At 39.3% G+C, this 23,655-nt stretch overlaps 1 protein-coding gene across 4 annotated transcripts; it reads right to left on the bottom strand.

Moving 5' to 3' along the window:
- Positions 1–18: 18 nt before the first annotated feature.
- On the bottom strand, positions 19–19,666 carry hspa12b (heat shock protein 12B). Of its 4 annotated transcripts, none has more exons than XM_079808388.1 (15): positions 19,495–19,610; positions 19,265–19,410; positions 15,714–16,288; positions 13,605–13,699; positions 12,456–12,580; positions 12,167–12,353; positions 11,819–11,923; positions 9,769–9,885; positions 7,287–7,464; positions 5,298–5,384; positions 4,154–4,258; positions 2,310–2,419; positions 2,161–2,189; positions 1,981–2,084; positions 19–1,895 (listed from the first exon to the last, which is right to left on the bottom strand). In XM_079808388.1, the coding sequence occupies exons 3-15, from the start codon at positions 15,757–15,759 to the stop codon at positions 1,228–1,230; spliced, it is 1,956 nt and encodes a 651-aa protein (XP_079664514.1). In that variant the 5' UTR covers positions 15,760–16,288; positions 19,265–19,410; positions 19,495–19,610; the 3' UTR covers positions 19–1,227. The 4 variants fall into 4 exon arrangements, with proteins under 4 accessions (XP_079664514.1, XP_079664513.1, XP_079664511.1 ...); XM_079808387.1 differs by having other exon boundaries at positions 15,714–15,810; XM_079808385.1 differs by having other exon boundaries at positions 2,161–2,419; positions 19,495–19,666.
- Between the last annotated feature and the right edge of the window lie 3,989 nt (positions 19,667–23,655).

Below are 23,655 nucleotides of genomic sequence, written 5' to 3'. Positions count from 1 at the left end.
TATACATGAGATCAGGGAAACAATTAAAGAAAAATAACTTTATTTTCAGTCATTGATTAGTATACCAACAGTTTCTTAGTAAGTATCAAACTAAAGTCAAAGTTTTAGGATTATTCTGACATTTTATTGTGATTTAAACCACTAGCTTGATTCCCTTTTGTCGAACTGCTGTCTGGCATATTTGATAGGAAATTTAACATCTTTGAAGTGGGTTTCTGAAATGTAAAAATTACAATTCCTTTGGTTTTCTTACCTCCTGTTAGGCGAAAAGCCAACAACATGGCTTTTACATAACAGATTAAAGAATGATATTTCAAATGTCAGTGATAAATGTTATCATTTAAAGTTTATAGCCGAAACGTATCAAAAAAAAAAAAAAAGGCAGGCTTAAATGTTTAGACCTGGAATAATTTAAAGTCTAGAGAGGTAGTGTTTCTTTGGCTTTAGCTATTTTAATGGTGCTGGAACAAACCTAAATGGTGCAAATAAGTAAAACTACAATTACATCCAGGCAGGAAAAAAAGTTAACAAATTCGCATTTCAAAATTGTACCTAGGAAATCCACAAATGTATTTAAACTCGATGTCTGTTAACCAGCCACCGTAACATCATTCCAAATGATTACTTCCTCTTCTTACCTCCAGGTGGCGCAACCATAATTTATAAACACAAGCTCTGTTTTAATACCAGTTTAAAATGATTTAGTTATAGAGTATATGTTTACAAAAATAAAAAATTAAGTGGCTTTATTTAATAATTCAATTAAAATACTAAGTGTCTGCAAACTTTAAAATAATATAGTGTTAGTTTACTGCATGCTGGTAAACACCACAAGCAGACAGGAGATGCATTTACAAAAATTATGCCAAATATGGAATATTTGATGATTCCTGTAAATGCATTTCCCGTTATTTTTTACTCATTGAAGGTATAATTAAAATTGTCTGTTGCTCTCGACATAGCCTAACTGAGATTTACTCATAATTCGACTCTTTCTCATCTAAAGCTTACAGTACATTTAATACAGAGACACTCCTCATAGCTGGTGCTTTGCACAATGAAACGGAATCCCAATAACATTCCAGTTAGTACATCTGCAATTATTAAGTATCCAGATGTTGAAACTCAAAGCTGTTATTTGAGATAATTTTTTGATGACATTAGCTGTCGTTAAATGTCCCTCGCATTCTATGAATTCCAGTTCTCTCCAGAAACAGCATAGTAGGATCAGTTGGACAGGAAATCAATTGATGCTCGCACCAGTCGGCCGGTTGCCACATCAACAGCTGTGACTTTAATCTCAGTGTCTCCAAACTGCATGGTAGTGCGAATCTCCCTGCGTTCAAATGCGGATTCTTTATCGTTTTCACCAGCAATAGCTGCCACTGCCCCTGACTCAAGCAGGTCTAGCGTGATGGCACCACACTTCCTCACCCCGGGGTCAGTAATGTAGGTTATATCATCAGTGTCGCTGCAGTAGATGTTGATTATGATCTTCCTTTGTCCTATTCTTGCTGGAGTGTAGCTCCGCCTCACCACCTCACCCAATGCCACCGATTGATCGACACTAACAAAGCGGTCCAGGATGTCAGTGCACCATTCTCTGCCATCTTTGATGAGCAGCTTGTCACGAGGGTGTCGGCCTTGCACAAAGCGGTTCAAAACCCCAACACCGTAAGTTAACGGGCAACGGCGTACACGGACAACAGTGGGGTCTAGTCCAAACAGGACTGCACCCTTCAGGATGGTTAGACCTACGTCATGCGGAATTATGATACGGCAGTTCCGCCCTAGTGCATTTTGGGCTGCACGTTGAAGCATGGGCGACTCTGCGAACCCTCCAACCAAGAAGAGAAAACGCACACCCTTTACTTCTTCCTTCTGCATCAGGTTCTCTGGTAGGGTGAGAGAAATCGATAAGATATCAGAGAATTCAATTCTGATCCCTGGCTTAGTGTTTGTTTGAGAGACGTCTCTTACCAATATGTTTTATGATGTTGTTGATGGTTGGCTGAAAAAGCTCATTCATGGCCTCTGCAGAGAATCTCAGCATCCCTTGAGATGACCACTTTATACAATTCATACTAACAGAAATATTGCACAAAGTTAAAACCAAGAGATAATTTAGCAAATAAAGCTCTCACAATGAGTCAGACTTACTTGCTCTTGCGCAAGGCAGTCTCCACACTCTGCCCCCGGTGTCGTTTGTAGAAGTCAATGAAAGAAAAGGGCAGTAAGATGTTTAATGAGTTGGCCCGGCCAGGGGCCGCTGTGCGCTTACGGGCTTCAAATGCAATTGTGAGGTCTACCCAAGCTGCTGGACGTTTCGCTTTAAAACTATCAATGAAGTCTGCCCCAAAGATTTGGCACAACATGGCCTCAAAGGCAAGATCCACACCAACTGCTCCATAAGGACCCCCTGAAAGAGAAACATGTATGCATCAATTCGGTTTGGGTCACATGAAGCCACTCGATTTGCATGCTCACCTCATTTTTCTTCAGGTCTGAAAGGAAATCCTTTGAATAATCGTGATTATTCAAGGCAACCTTCAGCATCAGATCTTTTTCAGGATTGGAGTGAAATAACAAGTCATGGCCAAAGTGAACAATCACGATTGACCAGCTTTGATTCTATTCCAACTTGTGATAAACATTAGTAGGATGTGCTCCTGGATTTGCTAAGTCCTTACACTTAATACAGAGACACTAACTTCCATTACTAACTGCCATTAATTATCCCTTTAAAATCAATGATTCAAAATGATAGGTTGATAAGAATATAGTTTGAACCCTGCCCCTTCCCCTAAACCAGGGGTGTCCAACCCTGATCTTGGAGGACCACTTTCATGCAGGGATTAGCTCCAACACGCCACGGTTTAATCAGGGCTGGTGCAAAGCTCTGGGCAAATTACAAATAGCGTGTTTGCACCCTTGAGGGGCACTTTGGGAAGAGGATGCCAATTTGTAGGGGCGTTACAAATCAAAAGTGAACAACTGAATCTCTTCACGAGGGGAACATGTGATGGTCACTTCAAGGAAGTAATTTAATCATTTATGGTCATGTGACCCAGGATGACAAGTCCTCACTGTTCAATTTAAATCTAGATATGGTTGGAGAGTTGGAGTTAACGTATAAACAGAATAATTCAAGTTGTTTTGTTTTGTTGTGATATATTGCACACATTTTCATCATGCATTTCATATTAAGGTTAAAAAAGTTTCATAGGTGAGAAATGTGTTTAATGCTTAACTTAAGCTTATAAAGTTAAGACTAAGAGCAGATCAGGAATACACACACACACACACGTATAAAGCATTTTTTAAAAACGTAACTATAAATGTACATCTATTTGTATACTATTAATAGCAATAATAAGACATTCATGAGTGAGTGAGTGAAGTGTGATTTGTGCTCTGCATTTAACCCTTCCAAGTGCACACACACAGTAGTGAACACACACCCGGAGCAGTGGGCAGCCATATTGCTGCGGCGCCCAGGGAGCAGTTGGGGGTTCGGTTCCTTGCTCAAGGGTCTCACCTCAGTCGTGGTATTGAGGGTGGAGGAGGGCGCTGGTTATTCACTCCCCCCACCGACAATTCCTGCCGGAGGTGAGACTCAAACCCGCAACCTTCCGGTTACAAGTCCGACTCTCTAACCATTAGGCCACGACTGCTCCATTATAGTAGTGACTGCTAGGTAGTGACTGCCCCATGTTGTCACTACCTAGCATTGTTTTGGTAACATTCCATGTGAAGCTAATGAGGAAATTACGAAGTCTTTCATTGGCAAGTGCATTCCAAATGGCTTCATTATAAAACACAAGTGCCCTGCCCCTGCCTCCTCCTCAATTCCAATTGGAATTTGCCTTCTGCTGGATTAGACTCGTCTCCCTTCCCTGCTAAGGAGCACCCTTCATGTGTCTTTTTGCCAAACCCACACTCATAGTAAACACTTCCATATATTTGGCACTAAATCACCTAAGTGTGAATCGGAGGAGACCAACAAGGTGGCATTTGAGACAAATTTGGTAAATCATGATGGTTCGCTTCAGTAATGCCCTATCATTTCACTCTAGTATTTCTATCTTTGAAATGAATGGACAGGGAGTAGTTGTAAGTGTGATGAAGGTATTGGCTTTGGTCCTCAACTTACCTGAGGCTTTGTAAAGCTCCTTCAGTGTGCCCTGTGGCTGCTCAATCTGATGCACCGTCAGATCAACCGTCCCACCGCCACAGTCTGCCACAATGTACCGATCACCTTTTGAGAATACACATGGTTATTTAATCTTGACCTTGAGTCTGTCTCATTACCTGCTTAATAATTGTTACCAGATTTTTGAAGTAACAATAACACCGCATTCTCCTCTCTCAGACCTGCTGCAGTCATGAAGATCTTCTACCAAACAGCCTTCAGACATTTATGATACAATTCGAGATAAAAGTGGCTCCTGCCAGTTTACTTTAGTTAACTACACAGGAAAGTGTGTTTCTTGTTTGTTTACAGTGGTGTAATAACTCAGTTTCATGGAAAAGGGCCTCCTCTTTGTGAATCTATAAACATGTGTGCACTATTAAGAACTGCAAGGGACTATGAGAAATTTAAGGAGATCTGTATTTTTAGTATTGTATGAGTTAGATCGTAATAAATTCTCCTTCTCGATCCCTCTCTCTCTCTCTCTCTCTCTCCAGGAAACATCTGGAGCTAAAGATCTGATTATTTTGACCCTGCACCTTGTCATTGTGCCAGTCATGCAGAGAACTGCACGCACACACACTGCAGCCATGCGCTCAGACTGTGCAGCCAGTAATAACATACCAATGATTGCTCCTTAATGAGGGTCTCTAACACATATGCACAGCACTTACAGTCATATAAACAATATCATATGTGCATAAGGAACAAGAAAGTGTGGCTAGGGGAAATCATGTTTTAAGATAGGAAAAGTAGTGCAATACAATACTCTGGAAATTATTTCCCTGGAAAGCATCGTTATCTATTTGTGGTTACCTGTATTATGACAAAAGAATCACAAATAAAAAAGACATTCATGTGTCTTTATGAAAGCATCTTCATGTTTAATTTGTTACAGTGTCTGCACTCTATAAGGCCTGCAGGCAACAATATGTCAGTTTCCAATATACATTGTCTGTCTGAGGACAAAATTACATTGTATTATTTATTTTTTGCCACCATTGCCATTTTATTTATTGCAGCCATTATAACTTTAAAACAATAGGAGTCTATCTTATGTCCTCAATTTTATGGCCAAATAAGTGTGTCTCACTCAATATCTTACCTGTCTGCATCTCAGACCACAGTTCTCCAGTACCACTCTCCACTAGAAAAGTTCGGCTATGCCTGGCTCTGCGGAGCTGCTCGCGGGCTGAAAGACACATTGGCTTCCTTTAATCTCTGAATAACTCACACATGGGCAGCATTAATCAAAGCCTTATCACATTAGAATCAATGAAACTCACAGAGAGAGCAAGAGAGAGAGAGAGGAAGATATTGCAGATACCTGGATCAATAACAAGGCAGTCTGCTAAACAGACCCTGGTTTAATGAACCTAAAGCTTTTATTTGTAAAACAAGATGTGAGCACAATTTACTTCATGTTTTGCTCTTATACCTAATAAAACCAGCTTGTTTCATGGCTGCAGTTTTATAGTGGGTGCTTTTAGTGAATAATGACCTGCTAAACTAAAAATGATCTCTGCTTAACTTTCGGGGTTACTTCGGCTATTCTGGATGCCATATTTCCTGAGGAACTCTTTTTATGGAATGCATTACTTCAAACATTTTCTTTTCAGGTACAGTCTGTGAACACTAGAAAATACTGACATGCTGTTGAACATTCCCAGAGCTTGCAGCAAGCGCACAGAAAAGAAGAGAAACAACTACACTTTAGGGACAATCTGGAACCCATTACAATATGAAACAGCATTTGAAACAAGACAAAGAGGGAAAAGGAAAAAGGAAAAATAAACTGATTTGAACTTAATTTACTCTAAAACCTATGTGGTTTGGTAGAGCAGAGACAGTGATGAATAATGTGTACATGGTCTTAATATAGATGAGAGGACAGACAATAATGATGGACTAAATTATTTGGACTAGTTTTAAAACAGACTTCTCACACTCGCTAGTTTCATTAGTTTATTAATATCAACAGTATATGTACATGCATGACATAATTGTCATTTTATGTGTCACAATTGTCAAGTAATGAACATTTATATTATAAAATATATAAATACTGTATGCAACGAGTGTAAATAAGGTATACAACGAGTAACACAATCAATGCGTAAAACGCATTGAGAAAAAATTCAAAAGGAGCAAAAAATAAGACATGAACATGAACATGACAAACTTTCCTGAAACCCTTATAGCATATAAGGTTTTCAGGAAAGTTTGTCATGTTCATAAAGAAAAAAAAGAAAAAAACACAGACCTGTGGTGTAAATAAAAAGTTGGAACATAAAAGTGCCGCAGCTGAAGCGTGTGTTTGTGTCCCTTGATTTCTGTGTGTACATGAACATTGTCCAATTGTAAAACATTTTTTGGGAGATTACATTTTGGAACATATACGCTTTGAATAAGCAAGCAAGCAAAAATGCAAGAAAGAATGAAAGAACAAAAGGGATCATCCAGGGAAACTAGTGCAAGCAGTCCAGAGGAGGGTGAGCTCATGGTCCGCAGCACCTTGTTCCAATTATAATGTAAAATGTGTGTGTATAAGTGTAAGTATATTTAGTTTGAGTGTAAAAACAGGAATGAATGATAGTGTCTACGGTGCTTTATTTTTGTTGCATATAAATGTGAAAAGAGTGTTTGTAAAAGAGCCCCATTTTATCTTTTTTCAAGCACTGATAACAAAACCATTGTCAATCTTTCAAAGCGTTTTTTCAGCTCTGCGACCTCAGGGGACACTCTAACCTTCGAGAAAATGTCATCTTGTTCTTTCTGTCTTAAACCAAACCACATGCTCTCATAGTTACCAAGACCCACTTGGTTCTGGATCAATCTGACCCCGATCTAACTGTCCTCCATGCATAAACCCGCACATACCCACACAAAGCAAAAACAGCGCTCTAATTTCAAAGGATGAAAGACAGTCCTGTATTCCCCATGCTTTAAGCATGGTTCCCATTTAATGTTTATAGAGAAATGTGATACACTCAAAGCAAGAGATTTGGACTCCTTCCCAGGGTCAATCTGAGAGCGAGTGATATTGTATAATGCTAATTGGTTTAGAAAAAGAAGAAAAAAAAACTTTTCTTACCCTGCCTAAAACTGGAATCGAAAGGACGGGAGCCATCTACATCTAAACCATTGTTTACTGGTCGTTGGCTGAGATCAATGACCTGGTGTAGATGGAGCTTCCTGCAGTAGATGGATGCAGCCTCTGGTTCAAGAGCTATGAGGAGCTGTTCAGGAGAATCTGGAGTCACCAAACCTGCCTACAATAAGAAAAACAACACGAGCCTTAATTAGTGAGTTAATATTGAATAATTAACAACACACAGAGTGTTGTTTAGTTCCTAAATGAATCAGTGTTTTGAACAAATCAGTTCAGTTAATATTTCAATGACTCACTTGAGCCACTTGTTTCATTCCTGAATGAATATATGTTTTAAAGGAACTTGTTGAGTGAACAATTCAATGACTCTCGTATAGAAAGTAATTTGTTTTGTTCCTGAATGAATTAATGTTTTAAATGAATTGGTGAACAATTGAATAATTCATAAAGACTCATAAAGACACTTGTTCCCACCTACTGGCATAAGTACCAAAGCAACCAGCTGACTGAAAAATCCCCACAACGAATTGCCCAGATTGAAAGTTTGAATTGAGCAGGGCCGGCAAAATGACTGGGTGAAGCCCCTTCAGATAAAAGCAAGAGCACACTCAGTTGATACTGTAATAATCATATTGGCGAAACTTTTGATAATATCAAGACTTGACAAACACACCAGTGCGAATTTGTGTTTGCGCTTTGGAGATTCTTCAAAGGGTCAAAGGGTTTCTATTCACAGTACATCGTATTTTTGCAGCGTTGAGCAATGAAGCCAATCACAGACATGATTATAATACATTAGCATAATGCGTTAATTATGCATAACAGCTTAGTTGCCGGCATTAGTATTGACATTAGCAAAACTGGGGTGAGTTTGCTTGTGGGGGCACTATCTAAATCTTGCCTAGGGTACCAAAAAAGTCTGGGCCAGCCCTGGTCTGGAGAAATTCAAACTGATACAAACTGAAAAGTACCAGTGCTGTTGTACTGTGTGGCGCATTGGGTTCTTTTGACTTAGGGCAGTCAGACAACATAGCAATGCCCTAGCATACAAGCCAGAACACCTTAGCGACCAGTGATTTAGTTAACAATTTAGTAAGATCTTTCAGAACATAGCAACACCCTGGCACCCATCCCCTACACCCTAGCATGACACATTTCCTTTAGAAAACTTAATGTAAACATAATGTTTCACAACATCAAGTGTTTCTACAAAATATAAACACCATGTTTACTGTACAATAAGCACTGGTAGCATGGTCACCAAGATAATCGGAAAGAAGGTTTCAGTACATTGTGGAAGTACAGTATTAGTACACTGCCCCATTGGTCATGGAGTTATGATGGGAGGTGGTGGGTTGCCTCGTTCCCCCTCTCTTGCTTGGCTGGGACAGGCGTGGTTTCCTGTGTTTGTGTGCTGGTCTCTTGCATTGTTTAACCTCTGTGACATTGCAAAGAGGAAATTAACCTCAACCTGCCTTACCTCTAGTAAGGTAGTGAGAGTGAAAGATCCAGGGCTACTAGAACAACTACAGTTCTGACATGGGCCTATTTAATATGTAGAGTTGTTGGCTGGTTTATGTATAACTTCGGTGGGATTTCAGTGGTCTTACACTCTCAGATAAAAAGGTACAAAAGCTTTTCCTGGGGTGGTACTTTTTCAAAATGTGCACTTTTGTTCTTTTTAGGTACTAACATGCACCCTTTAATTACAAAAGTGTACCTTTTGAAAAGGCCCCAGTGAGAGCTTTTGTACCTTTTTTCTGAGAGTGTTTGAGCAGCTGGTAGTGGTTGAATCAACAGTCTTTGTTCTTGCCTGCACTGTTGATTGTTGTATGTAAAAATGCTGTTGTAATTTTTTTGTAAATAAATTTTTTGTTTTAAAAGTTTGTTCTGTAGTGTTATGCTCATAGGGAAACGGACAAGTCTGCACATGTCACACAGGCAGACACACACACACACACACACACACACACACACACACACACACACACACACACACACACACACACACACACACACACACACACACACACACACACACACACACACACACACACACACACACACACACACACATATATATAATGAATATCAGGTTATAGTCCCCTCTTGGCACACTATTTCGCTCCACTCAAACAAAAGTCTTTCAACATTCCCATTTACTGTGTGTGTGCAGTGACTATTGCATTCCTTTTCATATACGCACATTTCCTGAACTGCAATGGGGAGCTGAAGGACATCACATTCGATGTGGAAGTGTGCATTTGTTTTTGTGTTCATGAGAGAAGAAAGAGAAAGAGAAAGAGAAAGAGAAAGAGAAGAGGAAGAGGAAGTAAGAGAAAGAGGAAGAGGAAGAGGAAGAGGAAGAGGAAGAGGAAGAGGAAGAGGAAGAAAGAAAAATTGTAATTTGTAATTTTTCATATATGAAGTGGAAACTGATCTCGGATCAGTTATGCTACATTACCAAATATGCAGCTTCTCGCATGAACTGCTTGGCTGGCTGTCGCCACACCGCAGGAACAGTGATGACCCATCGTACTTCATTACTTTCCAGCACAGAGGAGGACTGGTCCTTCACCTCCTGAAAGGCACACACACACAAACATTACACATTTTCCTACTCTTATCTAAACTACATTCCACAGATAACATTTTCATACTTCTATTAGTTATTGATATCCCTTATTTCCGTTCCGCTCTAAAATGTAACGTGATGTGCCGAACTCATGACCCCCAGGATGCATGGCCGGAGGTTTGGTAGAAATCTCCATGTTAGTGTTTTCCCACAAGCCTTCAGGGGCTCCAGGAAGCAAGAGGAAGAAGGTTTGGGTCCAGCCAAGACTAAGACTGACTACAGATTGGCCCAGAACCTCCACCTCCCCCGACCCCCACTGTTCACAGAGACTGGATGTGTTCTTGTTTGAGTAAAGGAAAAGTACGTCCTGAAAGATTTGGACCAAAGCCACAGCCCACTACTGCTCTACATTACACTGGGGGTTCATGTTCAGTCTGGCCCTAGATGGAGATTTATATTGCTCGACTAAAATATGCAACAAATGTCTAAATAAGAAAAGAAGAACCAGGACAATAACAACACTGGAAAAATGTGTTTCACATATTTAAATGTTCAAATAATTAGTTAGTCAAATACAAGTACAAAGAAATTATATATTTTTATGATAGAATACATTTTCAAAATTATATATTTCAGAAATTTTATAATTAATATCCATCCATTCTCTAAACCATGCCTATGGGAATCCATACCAGTATGTTGGGCCAATTTAATATATCATTTTGATACGCATTAGAATAATGGTCCGTCATTAATAGGTAACTTTGCAGGAATAATGCAGGAAAACTACAGTACTATATTAACACTTCAGCTACTACTGTTAGTTTACTTGGTTTACCAACCTTAACCTAAGGAAGCAAGCTTATCTAATTAGTAAGTAACATCAAATTTAGGACTGAGTTTCCTTATTAGGTAATCAATAATTACTAAATGAGATTAGCACCATTAATAACTATGACAAATTATAAAGATCACCAATTAATTACTAATCACAACCAATTAATTAGTCATTCCGCAGGAACTATTAGTGTTCTGAACCATTATTCAAAACTTTTTGTGCACTTTAAAATAATGGTCCAGAACACTACACTCTAAAAAAAAAAAAAGGTTCTATATGGCACCAAAAATAGTTCTTGGCTCGTAATCATAGGGGAACCTTTTTTAGTGCTATATAGCACCAGTTTTGGTGCTTCAGTGGTTCTTCAGCGGTTCTTCAGAGGTTCTTCACCGGTTCTTTGACTAAGGTGCTATATAGCACCTCTGAAGAACCACTGAAGCACCAAAATTGGTGCTATATAGCACTAAAAAAGGTTCCCTTATGATTACGAGACTTTTTTTTAAGAGTGTAGTAGCTCTTGAAGAGTGACTAGGTAACACTTGAGTAATTTTTGATGCATTTTATGACAATATTCAGAGTAAAAAGACTGATTACGTCTTAGACACGTTAATGTGATTATAGTAATTAATTGGTAATTCTTTATAATTTGTCAGAGTTATTTTAAAGTTATTAATGAGACTAATATTATTCAGTAATCATTGATAACCTAATTAGGAACTATCTCAGGCCTACATTTGATATTATTCACTGATTAGTTAAGCTTGCTTCCATAAGTCCTCTTTAGGCTTTAGAACAAATCCTTAATTAGCTGATAGTCTTTGTACTACCCTGCTTCTGTTTTGTGTGTGTGTGTGTGTGTGTGTGTGTGTGTGTGTGTGTGTGTGTGTGTGTGTGTGTGTGTGTGTGTGTGTGTGTGTGTGTGTGTGTGTGTGTGTGTGTGTGTGTGTGTGTGTGTGTGTGTGTGTGTGTGTGTGTGTGTGTGTGTGTGTGTGTGTGTGTGTGTGTGTGTGTGTGTGTGTGTGTGTGTGTGTGTGTGTGTGTGTGTGTGTGTGTGTGTGTGTGTGTGTGTGTGTGTGTGTGTGTGTGTGTGTGTGTGTTCACCTTTAAAGCATGTTCTCTGAAGAACCTCAAAGCATGAGCAAACACCTCAATGGCTCGGAATCTTCTTCCACTAACTGACTCCAGCTCAGTCTCCATAGTGAGATCCTACAGAAAACCAAGAAAGACTTCTGTAGAAATGCTGACAGAAGTGTCATAAATAATACACTCCCCTTATGCTTTGTTTCAGACAGACAGTAGATCTAGCTTCCTCTTTTTAAGACAGTGTTGGGATACCTTATCAACAATGTTTGATGCCCCTAACATGAGAACTTACTTGACCTGAATAAATTCTACTATAAAAAAGTCAATAACAAGTCACAGTCAATAACAAGTAGATGTTCTGTTTACACTGGTGCTGTGGATTTTCATTTTGAATTTGTCAAAGTAGAGCCAATGCCTGGCCTCCTCTGGGTCAAGGTCGTGGTAGCTGTCTCGAGCTGCAAAGCCAAAACTGTGAAACCGGAGTTCAGGGGTCAACAGCAGACAAGTTGGACTCTTCTGATTGGCTACACCAGGGTCGCCACCCTCCCACCGTCTGTCAGAAAAACAAGGAGAAATAGGGTAAGAAATGAGTGGGGGATTTATAAAAACTTATAATAACTTTAGGTAGACAGTTTTGTGCAGATGTCATAAATACCTCATCATGTGAATGGTCTCAGGATCTTCCGTGAAACTGAAGGCATAGCCACTGGAGGTGGTGCCAAAATCTATAGCAACCACCACAGAAAATGGACGAGCCACACGTGGTCTCACTTCTGTCCTCTACAGAGAGAAATAAAATAAAAAATAAAAAAAAAACAAGGTAGACACAAAGAAAATAAAAATCTTTTGCCTATTTGCATTTTTTCAGAGGGTTGAATTTACAACAGAAGTTCTCCCTGGTACGGAGAGTAACTGACTCCACCTTCACCCTCTCTTCTCTTATCTCTAGATCATTTCCCTGACCTGAGTGTTACATTGACCAAACACCTCAGAAGGGAGTGTATCATGTATCACTTTCAGCTTATGGTGATTTATGAAAGTATGTGTTTGTGTTTAAAAGCGCGAGACTCAGGGCAGTGAAACAGAAAAGCAAGGTTTAGAGAAGCATTTAGAGTGCTGTGTCATGAGCAAAGAGGTACAACAGTCAAACATGTACATCTAGTGCATGTTTAAATAAAAAAACAATAGGGTAGAGCAGTGGAAAAAATAAGGGGGTATTCACACAGAATGCAATTTTGTGTTTAAATATGCGAGAAGCACAACAGTGGAATGAAAAACCGCATGGTCTAGAGATGTTATTTTTAAGTGAAACTTCTTTTGACACCATGTTTTGAGAACATGTTTTTAGAACATGAGTGCGATGGTCCAAAACATAAAAAACTATGGAAAAGCATCACAGTGAAATACATAAACACATTCTGTAAGTCCGCAAGACCTGTGTCATTTGGGACAGGGCCATTGGCTCAACCAATGGCGTGAGTTTGAGTTGGGACTAAGTGTTTGTCCAACTCTAATGGTGCAGAAATGATACTTCACCTTTAAGTGATACAGGAGTTAGTCGGCTTTCGAACAAAACATTTTTGTGCTACCACAGATTGCAGTGCACTTTGACTGGAGGATTAGCTAATGATAGTGCTGTTTTAAACCAACTGACTGAGTGCTAAGTAAAGAAGCATAATTGCATATTTCTGGTGGGACCACATCCTCTTTCAACATTACTGTAGTTTGAAGCATCTGATTTTGGAATTCAATTCAGGTTTGTCGTATAAAGTGCTAAAGAGAGTGCAGTCTGACATGATCTTACCGGAGAGGGAGAGGGGGTAAGAGGAGTGATACTGCACTCATTTCTGGAAGGAGATGGAGAACCAGATGGAGATGTAGAGGCTGATCTGTCTTCACCTGAAGAAGACAGGATAAAAGAATGAGGGATAAAGGGAGAAATCCTATTGGTATTTAAATCAGTGAGTTGCTCATGCATTGAAATGGAAAAACAAGATCAGGACTTCCTGTATGTGAAAAAAACTGAGTGGCTGAGCAATTAAGAGAATTCAGGAATTTCTGGAAAATTCCAAATTGGTTGCCTGAGCTTTCAAGCCCAACTGGCATGTGTTTGGCGACATCAGAATTTCCAATGGATGGTTTTGTTGGAACTGCAGTGTGGATCATTTTAGATTTCATAGCACCTTATACCTTTATAAAAATAAATACATCTAACCTTCTTTTCAGAAGTATTTAAAGTTACATTGAAACAGAAGTAGCGACAGTTCTGTTCCCCATGTAAATGCTATGTAAAGTGGGGAGAACAAGTATTTGATACACTAGTATTTGATTTCTCTCTGACAACGACCCGAAACACACAGCCAGGGCAACTAAGGAGTGGCTCCGTAAGAAGCATCTCAAGGTCCTGGAGTGGCCTAGCCAGTCTCCAGACCTGAAACCAATAGAAAATCTTTGGAGGGAGCTGAAAGTCCGTATTGCCCAGCGACGAAGCCCCGAAACCTGGAGAAGGTCTGTATGGAGGAGTGGGCCAAAATCCCTGTTGCAGTGTGTGCAAACCTGGTCAAGAACTACAGGAAACGTATGATTTCTAATTGCAAACAACGGTTTCTGTACCAAACATTACGTTTTGCTTTTCTGATGTATCAAATACTTATGTCATGCGATAAAATGCTAATTAATTACTTAAAAATCATATAATGTGATTTTCTGGATTTTTGTTTTAGATTCCGTCACTCACAGTTGAAGTGTACCTATGATAAAAATCAATAAAAACTAAAAATCATGCTTTGTAAGTAGAAAAACCTACAAAATCGGCAGTGTATCAAATACTTGTTCTCCTCACTGTACTTATTATAGTTATTGCAATAACTGGGTGATAGGTAAACCTGAACCTATACCCCCAAAACCTACCTTATAGGGTTATAAGGTTTATTTATGAGGTGTCATGACAATATTTAAGTACTGAGTAATATGAATTAACTATGTACTTACTATAGGGTTAGGTTAGGGTAGGATAGGGTTTGGTTGAGGGTTAGTTGCATGTAATTATGCATCATTTACTGTTATTACTATGGTAAGTACATGTAACGTATGTAACAAGGACACTGTAAAATAAAGTGTTATCCTTAAAGGCTATTACCCAGTATTTTCTTAGATAACTGTAAAATAAAGTGCAACCTATCTTTTCTGTATTATGATGTACATCCGAGCATAGATAAAAATTAACCATAAAAATCATTTACAATAAGATCATTAACATGATCTAACACGGGAGTTAAAATGTGAGGTGTTCTCTTCAACAACGTCATCATGTGCACTTAGCATTAACACTTTGATTTTTGGTGTCTCATATCTGTGGCAACACTGACAGCAAGGAATTTCAGGAGCAGAATTCCGAACATTCCATAATTCCAAACACGATCAAAAGTGTGCGTGTGACATTTTTCAGGTCAAAATTAATTCCATGGCAAGTGCATTCAACATGGATTGACCCCTTCCAGCAAGGTCACTCTAATATGCCTTCAAACGAGCACGCACTCAAACATGGGTGGAATTCACTCAAGAGTATGACAGGAATGTTATCGACATGTACAGATATTCTCAAGAGTGCAGAGCGTAGATAAGAGAGGGTCACACCCTGGTCCAGTATTGTTGATGGCATAGACAGGAATTACAGCATAATTCCTGTGGAAATATGTGGATGACCACAGGTTTCAATTCAGCTTTACATTTTGTAATCCAAATCTGCTGTATATAAATTCTGGTTGTATACTGCAAAAGTACTTGTTCAACTATTATAACCTAGTTTCCTTAAGATATTCTACGATTAAATATGATTAAATTATTATTAATAAATATATATATATTTTTTTCATTTTAGTATCATACCAGAATATTTTTTATGAAATGTTACCTGGCACTTGTAGACTGTTGGTACTGAGCTGCAGGACGTCTGCCATTGTAGAGGTCACAGGGCTTTTACAGCCTAACAGGAAAAGAATGACTCTGACCTGTGAAGCAGGGTTTAATTAATATTTTAAACATTTTCATTGAATTCATTGAATTAAAAAATCCATTGTGATGTGATGTATGAAATGACGGTTAAGATATGTATATGAATTCAAGGTTTTAGGAAAATATGTTTTGATTTGAATTTGATTTTACTTTGCAGATTACATTTTTAGGGGGTCAGTATACATATTATTTAAAAGAACCAGAAGAACATAAGAAATCAAAATGAATACATCTTGGATTGCATTTCTTAGAATGTTGCATGTTTTAAAAAATGTAAATACAGAATACAGAATAAATTATATAATATCTTTGACTACAAATCTATATTTTTTCTCTCTCTCTCTCTTTCTGAAACATCATATTAGGACGTCCCAGCTGCAACAACAAAAGCATGACATGATGTGTTAGTGGGTGTGTATTAGTCATGCTGTCTCCCAAAGCTCTTGTTGGGCTCTGTTTTCCAGACCAAATGATCTGAAACAGGAAAGAAACACAATAAACACAGAAATGTGTTAAGTAAATGCTGTTAAATGCTAGCCTGATATCAAACAAGTACTATAATTCGCCACCTTGGAATTATAAGGTTCTATCTGCATTCTGACTGGTTTGGAGATATTGAGCTTTAAAGTTTTTTGCATTCCATTTGACTGTGTAGAAAGAACCTTTTTATTTTCTAAATAAAAAGTTCCAAAAAACTTAAAACTTAAAAAACAACATCACATAATGTAAAGAAGTTGTCACAGAATAAGAATATGTGAATAACTAAATTTTGACAAAAATGTCAGATAGAACCTTATAATTCCAAGGGGACGAATTCTGTTTTTAGTTTACGATACAATGGATTTACATTAATTTATCTTATCTGAGGGAAAATTGAGTATGGTGCTTTCTGAAAATCAACCTCATTTCCCCCTACCCCCAAAGTGTTCCCCTTTCCCCCTATTTCCCCCATGCCTTAATCTTTTCTTTGGACTCTTTCCCATTTTCTTTTTCTTGTTAGTTTCAAACCCTCTCAATGGTTGTAGATGTAGGGTTTGAGGGAAGCAGCATATCCCTTAACAGTGTGTGTGTGTGTGTGTGTGTGTGTGTGTGTGTGTGTGTGTGTGTGTGTGTGTGTGTGTGTGTGTGTGTGTGTGTGTGTGTGTGTGTGTGTGTGTGTGTGTGTGTGTGTGTGTGTGTGTGTGTGTGTGTGTGTGTGTGTGTGTGTGTGTGTGTGGGCATGTTTTCGTGAAATATCAGGACACAAATGTGTATAATGACATGGGTATGACATAGGTATTACAAAAAGAGGGTGAAATATGAGGACGTTCCCCATGTCCTCACTTTTCAAAATGCTTATAAATCACACAGAACAAGTTTTTTTTCACAGAAAGTAAACTGCACAGTCTCCTGTGAGGGCTAAGTTTAGGGGCAGGGGCAGTGTAAGGGGATAGAAAATACGGTTTGTACAGTATAAAAACCATTACGCCTATGGAATGTCCTCACATTTCACAAAAACAAACATGTGTGTGTGTGTGTGTGTGTGTGTGTGTGTGTGTGTGTGTGTGTGTGTGTGTGTGTGTGTGTGTGTGTGTGTGTGTGTGTGTGTGTGTGTGTGTGTGTGTGTGTGTGTGTGTGTGTGTGTGTGTGTGTGTGTGTGTGTGTGTGTGTGTGTGTGTGTGTGTGTGTGTGTGTTCATGTTTTTCTATCCCGATGGGGACTTCAACCGGAATGCACACTGACTCATATAAATCATACAGAATTAGTTTTTTTGAAAATGTAGGGTTAGGGTTAGTGTCAGGTCAAGACACCTTTATTTATATAGCGCTTTTTACAATGCATATTGTTTTAAAGCAGCTTTACGATTTGTAAATCATAAAAATCATTATAAACTATGGTTTGTAAATCATCCAATAGTCTCCATAGTACACCACATATTCAAGAATGTGAGTGTGTGTGTGCATTCTCAGGAGAGAAAAAGGTTTTTGGAAAAGGGGAAAAGGTGAAGAGGGAGAGATGAGGGCCTCCCACAATGAATGTTTAGTAAATGGATCTGACTGAAATATAATCTCCAGATGCTCATATCTGAGACGTAATACATTTGGCATGGAGCACTTCATATAGATCAAACTCTTTTGCAGAAAAGGTACATAAAGACGTTTGTATAGTTTAAAAATTAAAAACTTTCAAATGATACGAGCACATTGAACTTGATTGCCTTCAGATGATATGATTTATCACTGCCTCGCCATATGGTTTCAGACACACTTCACACAGATTACAAATGACATCAAAGAGGCTTTCTGGCACTGAGGCTGAATCATTTGAACAAAGAAATGTTTCTTTATGGTATACTTTTTCTTTTTTCTTTTTACCTGTTTTGCTGGCTGTTGTGTTGTTGTTTTAGCCTATCCATAATTTACATTGTTCACTTATAAAGTTGTGCACTTCAGAAATATAAGTAAACTGTGTATCCTTTATTTATACTATATACTAATATGCCATTTGATTTAATGTTTTTTTATGTTTTATATCTAGTCTTCCTCTTACAATTTTTGTTTTGCCATCACCTTCAATATGAACCAACTGCAAAGAGCATACAGAATTTAAATCTTCTGTCTGCTATAGTGAGACATTTCAGTTATATTCATAATATTCAGGTTTATTATCATTATAACTAAAACCATTAAAAAAACACATTTAATTAAAGTTAATTAAAAATTAACTGAAATAAAATGTTTTAAAAAAAATTATACTATTTGCCAAGGCAACAATTGTCTTTTTTGTTTAGTTTTAGTTGAAGTAATAAAATAACTAAAGCTAAATAAACTCAAACTTAATATATAAAACTATATATATAGGGATATTAAAAAAACTAAAATATTTACAAAGAAAAGAGAAAATAGAAAAATCTAATTGAAAACATTAAAAACTTTGATAGCATATTAATGATACTAAAACATGTCCAATGTACACCCGTCCCTCTTTATATTTCACCATCCATAAGCACCTTGGCATATAGTCGACTACCACTGAAAATCATTTCAGCTTGTACCTCAATTTGTTAAAACCACAAACCCGCATCTTGTTTCCTCCAAGAGTTTTCTAGGAAAATCTTCCTATTAATTTCCACCCAAGAGCTACTTGTGACACAGCGACACTTTGCAGAAGCTGAGGTCAAGCATGATGAATTGCCAACCCCTTTCCTACTACATTACAATTATAGTCACTTTGGAGGATGTGCAAAGTCGTATTTCAATGTCCATCGGGTAATTGTGGTCTGAATGTCCACTAAAATCCCATTTGTCCCACATGTCATACAGAGCACCATTAAGTCACCCATCTCTCTAGAAAGCCCCCATCAATCCCACTCCTGTCAGTCATCGCAGCACACAAAAAAAGACAAAGCACTGCACCTGATGCTGGTCCCATCAAACATTTCACTTTTTAGCATGCTAGATTTGTACTCACCCTTTTGTTTAGAATGTGTTCTAGTGTCCCCTGCCCGGGGTTGATTAGTCCCTTATCAAAGTCCAAAATCCCAAAAGGAATTGGATGTTTCAGTAGCAGAATCTATGTACTGATGCTGTTTCTCAACAGAAGTTTCAGCCAAATGTCTGAAAGAAGAAAAGCACAGAAGTTTTGATCTTAAGTTGAAAAAAGTTTTAAAAGTGATCAGATCCAAATAATATTCCTCTGACTTGTTTCTGTATCCCAGCAGTCAATCCTTCATCTGCTGTGGAATGTCAGGGAGGAATGGTTGCGAGAGCCGCGCACAGACACATGTACAGGGGCTGGATATGAAGGTTGCTGTAGTGAAGGGGGAAAGGGAGGGGATCTGACTTCATACTGACACAGATTCAATCACTGTGTACCGGTGTGTTTGTTGGAATGAGAGAGAGAGAGAGAGAGAGAGAGAGAGAGAGAGAGAGAGAGAGAGAGAGAGAGAGGGTGGAGAGTATTTGGAGTGGCAGTGTGCACTGATTAAGTCATCCGATCCCCCCTCCTTATGTTTCCCCTCTTTTCCTTCTGCCCACCCCCCTGCGTCCAACTCTTTCTTCCCTCTCAGCTTCTCTTCCAGCTCGATCTTTTTTCTTGTCTTTCCTGTCTTCTCTTCACTCTCTGTTTCGTTGCAGTCTTACTCCCCTTTCTCTCTCTAACAAAGCTTTTTCCAAACTACAACAATCTTTTTAAAACAGTTTAAAACTATACATGCATACAAACAAATGCATGTTAGCTCATCTATGTTGCATTAGTCTAAACTTCTTATTGTAAATGTTCATGAATTCTCACTCTTGGCTACATTTCTAACAAATGCACTTCTGCACAAACAGAACTACATATTGCTCACACATAAGTCATGGCCATGATTCTGGAGTGAATAGGTGGTTTCTAGGGTGTTGCAGTTGCTGAGGTGTTCTGCAGTTCAGATTCTCCTGATTTCCGAGGGGGATCTGTCCCTCAAGGTGCAAACACAGAGGTTTTTTGATTTGTTCCCCTTCATGCACTACAATGACATCAGCCTCTGTGCATTTTTTCCCCCAGGTCTAAATCAACAGATCAAAGTGTGCCTGCCTGGAGACAGTCCTCGGGGACATTCCACTAATTTGTTGAGTGGGTATTACATCAGTGTGGATCGTGGAGAGTGAGGTGAATCTTTACCGTCCTACCCAACCAGCCTATCAGTGAACCTACCACAGAGATGGAACCAGAGCCCACCACAGACTCAGAGCCAAAAAGTGCCATGTCTGATCAGTTCCGTGAGCCAGCCCTCACTTCCACCAAGGAGCATAACCCTAAGGCTACCATCATGTCTGACTAGATGTGTGAGCCAGTCCAAGTGTCCGTTCCGGTGGGCATTTTCATTAAGTACGTGGGCATGATGTGGAACCCCGCACATACTCACACCACTGAGGGTGAGCGGTGCATAACTTCTAAACAGTTGTGTGAGGAATTGGAGGAGGATGGTTCCCAGGATCTCCTGGGATACCCTGCCTCCCACTCCCACCTCCTCTGCCTGTCCCGTATTGGCCATGGAGGCTGCTATTGAACTTTCTGCTTGTCCCGTTTCGGCCAAGGAAGCTATTATTGAACTCTCTACCTGTGCTATCCAGTTCTTCGGCCCTGTCTCCATGGGAGCCCTTCGACTTGCTGGCTCCACCTAGCAGCTCAGATCCACCTTGGGTTTCCAGTTGGCCAGCTCTGCCCAGGTGAACAGTCAGCTCCACTTTTGCTCCCTGCTTCCTCAGCTCCACCTAGGACCATCGTCTTATGGCTCCATTGGGCTTCCTCGTCCCTCCGGCTCAGCCTTCGGCGCGGACTTCCGGGTCTTTGTCTGCATCTCAGCCCTCCACCCCTTCAGCTCCATTGGGCTCCTTCCCTCTGGCTCCTCCTCGGTTCACCGGCACCCTGGCATCACCTCGGCCGCTCGTCCCTGTGGCTCCACCTTGGTCTCCAGGACCTCGAGTGTTTCACCCGGTCTCTTCTGTTCTTTTTGGCTCTGTCTGTCCTCCCCTGGTTACGCCTGGTGTCTCCACCATGGCTTCTCCCAGACACGTGCACAGATAGACCATAAGTGGTGCTCAAGCACCTGCCCTTTTGGCCTCTCACTAGATAAGTGCCATTTTGCAATAAGTGTTTTTATTTTTTATATTAGTTTTTATTTAAATTTGGCCCATGGCATCATTTCTCAAATAAGCATGTGTCCAACGGCATTTAAGTTCTAACACGCAAATCGTGTGCCTTGCGGAGCAGCATCCACATCTCCCAGGGGTCATGTCTGATCTGTGTTAGTGTTTTGCTTGAGTTGGACTTTGAGTTAGATTTACACTGTTCCTAGTTCAGTTTCATTTGTCTTAGTTCATCAGTCACCATGAATTTTGATCTGCCCTCAGTGTCTCACCCATGTTAATTACCTTGTTTTGTCCCTAGTGTTTCTTGGTGTATATTTAGCCCTCGTTTTCAGTTGTTGATTTCAGCTTTTTTAATTACGAAAACTAAAACTGAAATAAAAATAAATGAATGCTAAATAGATGTTCCTGGCTGTAGTTCATTATACTTTAACATACGTTCCAAACAGACGTACACAGTGATATTAAGTACTACACTTTAAGTAAAATATACAATGTCTGCTGCCAACAGTAAAATTTGTTCATTTTCGTGGCACTCAGGTGGTTGTTGAAATGTCTGAGGAATGTTCAAATGCGCTCACAAATACTCTTCCCCCTATCCATTTCTCTTGAACAAGAAAACTTTTCATGGATCCATTTATTTCCAGTTTTCTCAATGTTAATTTGAGTGAGTCTGGAACACATTACCAATGGCATTTACCTCCCTGTGAGCCACCAGGGCCAATCTCACAAAGGCCAACAAAAAAAGAAAGTCCCTCTACTTTTTCTCAATGTTTTTAGCCCTCACACCTTCTCTGTTCCATCTTTGACTGTAAGTTCATGGCCTATCCATTCACACCTATCAGCCGACCCACTCCAGCATGTTCTGGTATAAACACTCCAGACCACACATTGCTTTCTTGGTCAGACAGGAAACAACCAAGTGATTTGAGAGGAAGTGAACAACCCCCGACTAAGCTACTCGTGCTGCACACTGAACCAGGAAGTGCTTTGGCTCTGATCACGAACACACCCTAAAGCTTCCTCTTTTACACACCACCCTTCCGCTTTCAGAAGGGCTGCTCATAAGCGTCAGCCTTTCTTTAGCAATCAGAATGGAAAATAGTCATTTTTTAACTTATTGCACCTGTTCTCCTTTTAAAGGAATTGATAGATTTGCTCCCTATCAGTTCTACCTCTCATCTAAATAAAATGTTGTATCACCAAACATATCATATTATCAGCATGTATGTGTATAATCTATGCATGTTTAAGTACTATGTGCACATGAATGTATGCCTTCCAGCCTTGCCTTTCCTGTGACTGTTGTCTGTACTTGAGGAAAAGGTGGGTCCACTCCTCTGACCTCAGTCACACACACACTGACACACACATTGCTATTTTCAATGAGACTCAAACTTAACTCTATTGTAATGCAAGAATTACTCTATGACTACAGCCACACCATCAAAATCTACCCACCCCTTGCCCATATGAGCTGGAGGACCTTGGGAACACAGTGTTAGGGTGGTTTTCATAAATAATGATACTGTTATACTGTCAGGAAAGAAAGCGAAGCAGCATACTCTTTAATGGACTGGTGAGTTTTAGACAGCAATAATATTTGTACGATTAGAAGCTGTACAGTCTCTTAATTCAAACTAAAAACCTCACTAATTGACTACAATGTGTAGTCTTCTTGCAACAAATCAGCATTGAGCAGTGGCGCTTTATGATTCGACAAAAAGAGGATTTCAAGCTTTCCCCTTAATTGTAGGCAGAAACAAATGACACAAACAGGATCCAGAGATGTTTAATGATTCAAGCAGGTCAAACATTGTCAGTAGTGATGTAATAGTGAAAACTCACTAGAGATGTTGAAGATAACTGTGTCACAAATTATGTTTTATTAACAAAGTTCGGGAGGAGCACATTCAGTTAATCAACTCAATTAATGATAAGAGGTATATATACAGCAGACTTACAATGAACTCAGTTCATTGACAGTTTATCAGCATCCCTCCAAAATATCGAGCTCTGAGCCCTCCCCCCGAAAAGCATGCCAAATACGTATAACCTTTACTCTACTTAATTATATGTAAGTGTGAACTCGTGAATCAGTTTTCAATAAGTCCCACTAACACTGGAGTCCAGTAAGGACTGCTCATCATGAGGATGTTCACAAGACACCGTTTTTCAACTAAATGCATTTTGGGCATTCATTAACGTATACATGCACTAAAAACTGAAGTT

Source organism: Gobio gobio (assembly GCF_949357685.1).
Source record: "Gobio gobio genome assembly, chromosome: 2".
NCBI classification, from domain to species: domain Eukaryota; kingdom Metazoa; phylum Chordata; class Actinopteri; order Cypriniformes; family Gobionidae; genus Gobio; species Gobio gobio.
This window is presented reverse-complemented; position numbering and strand designations above follow the sequence as displayed.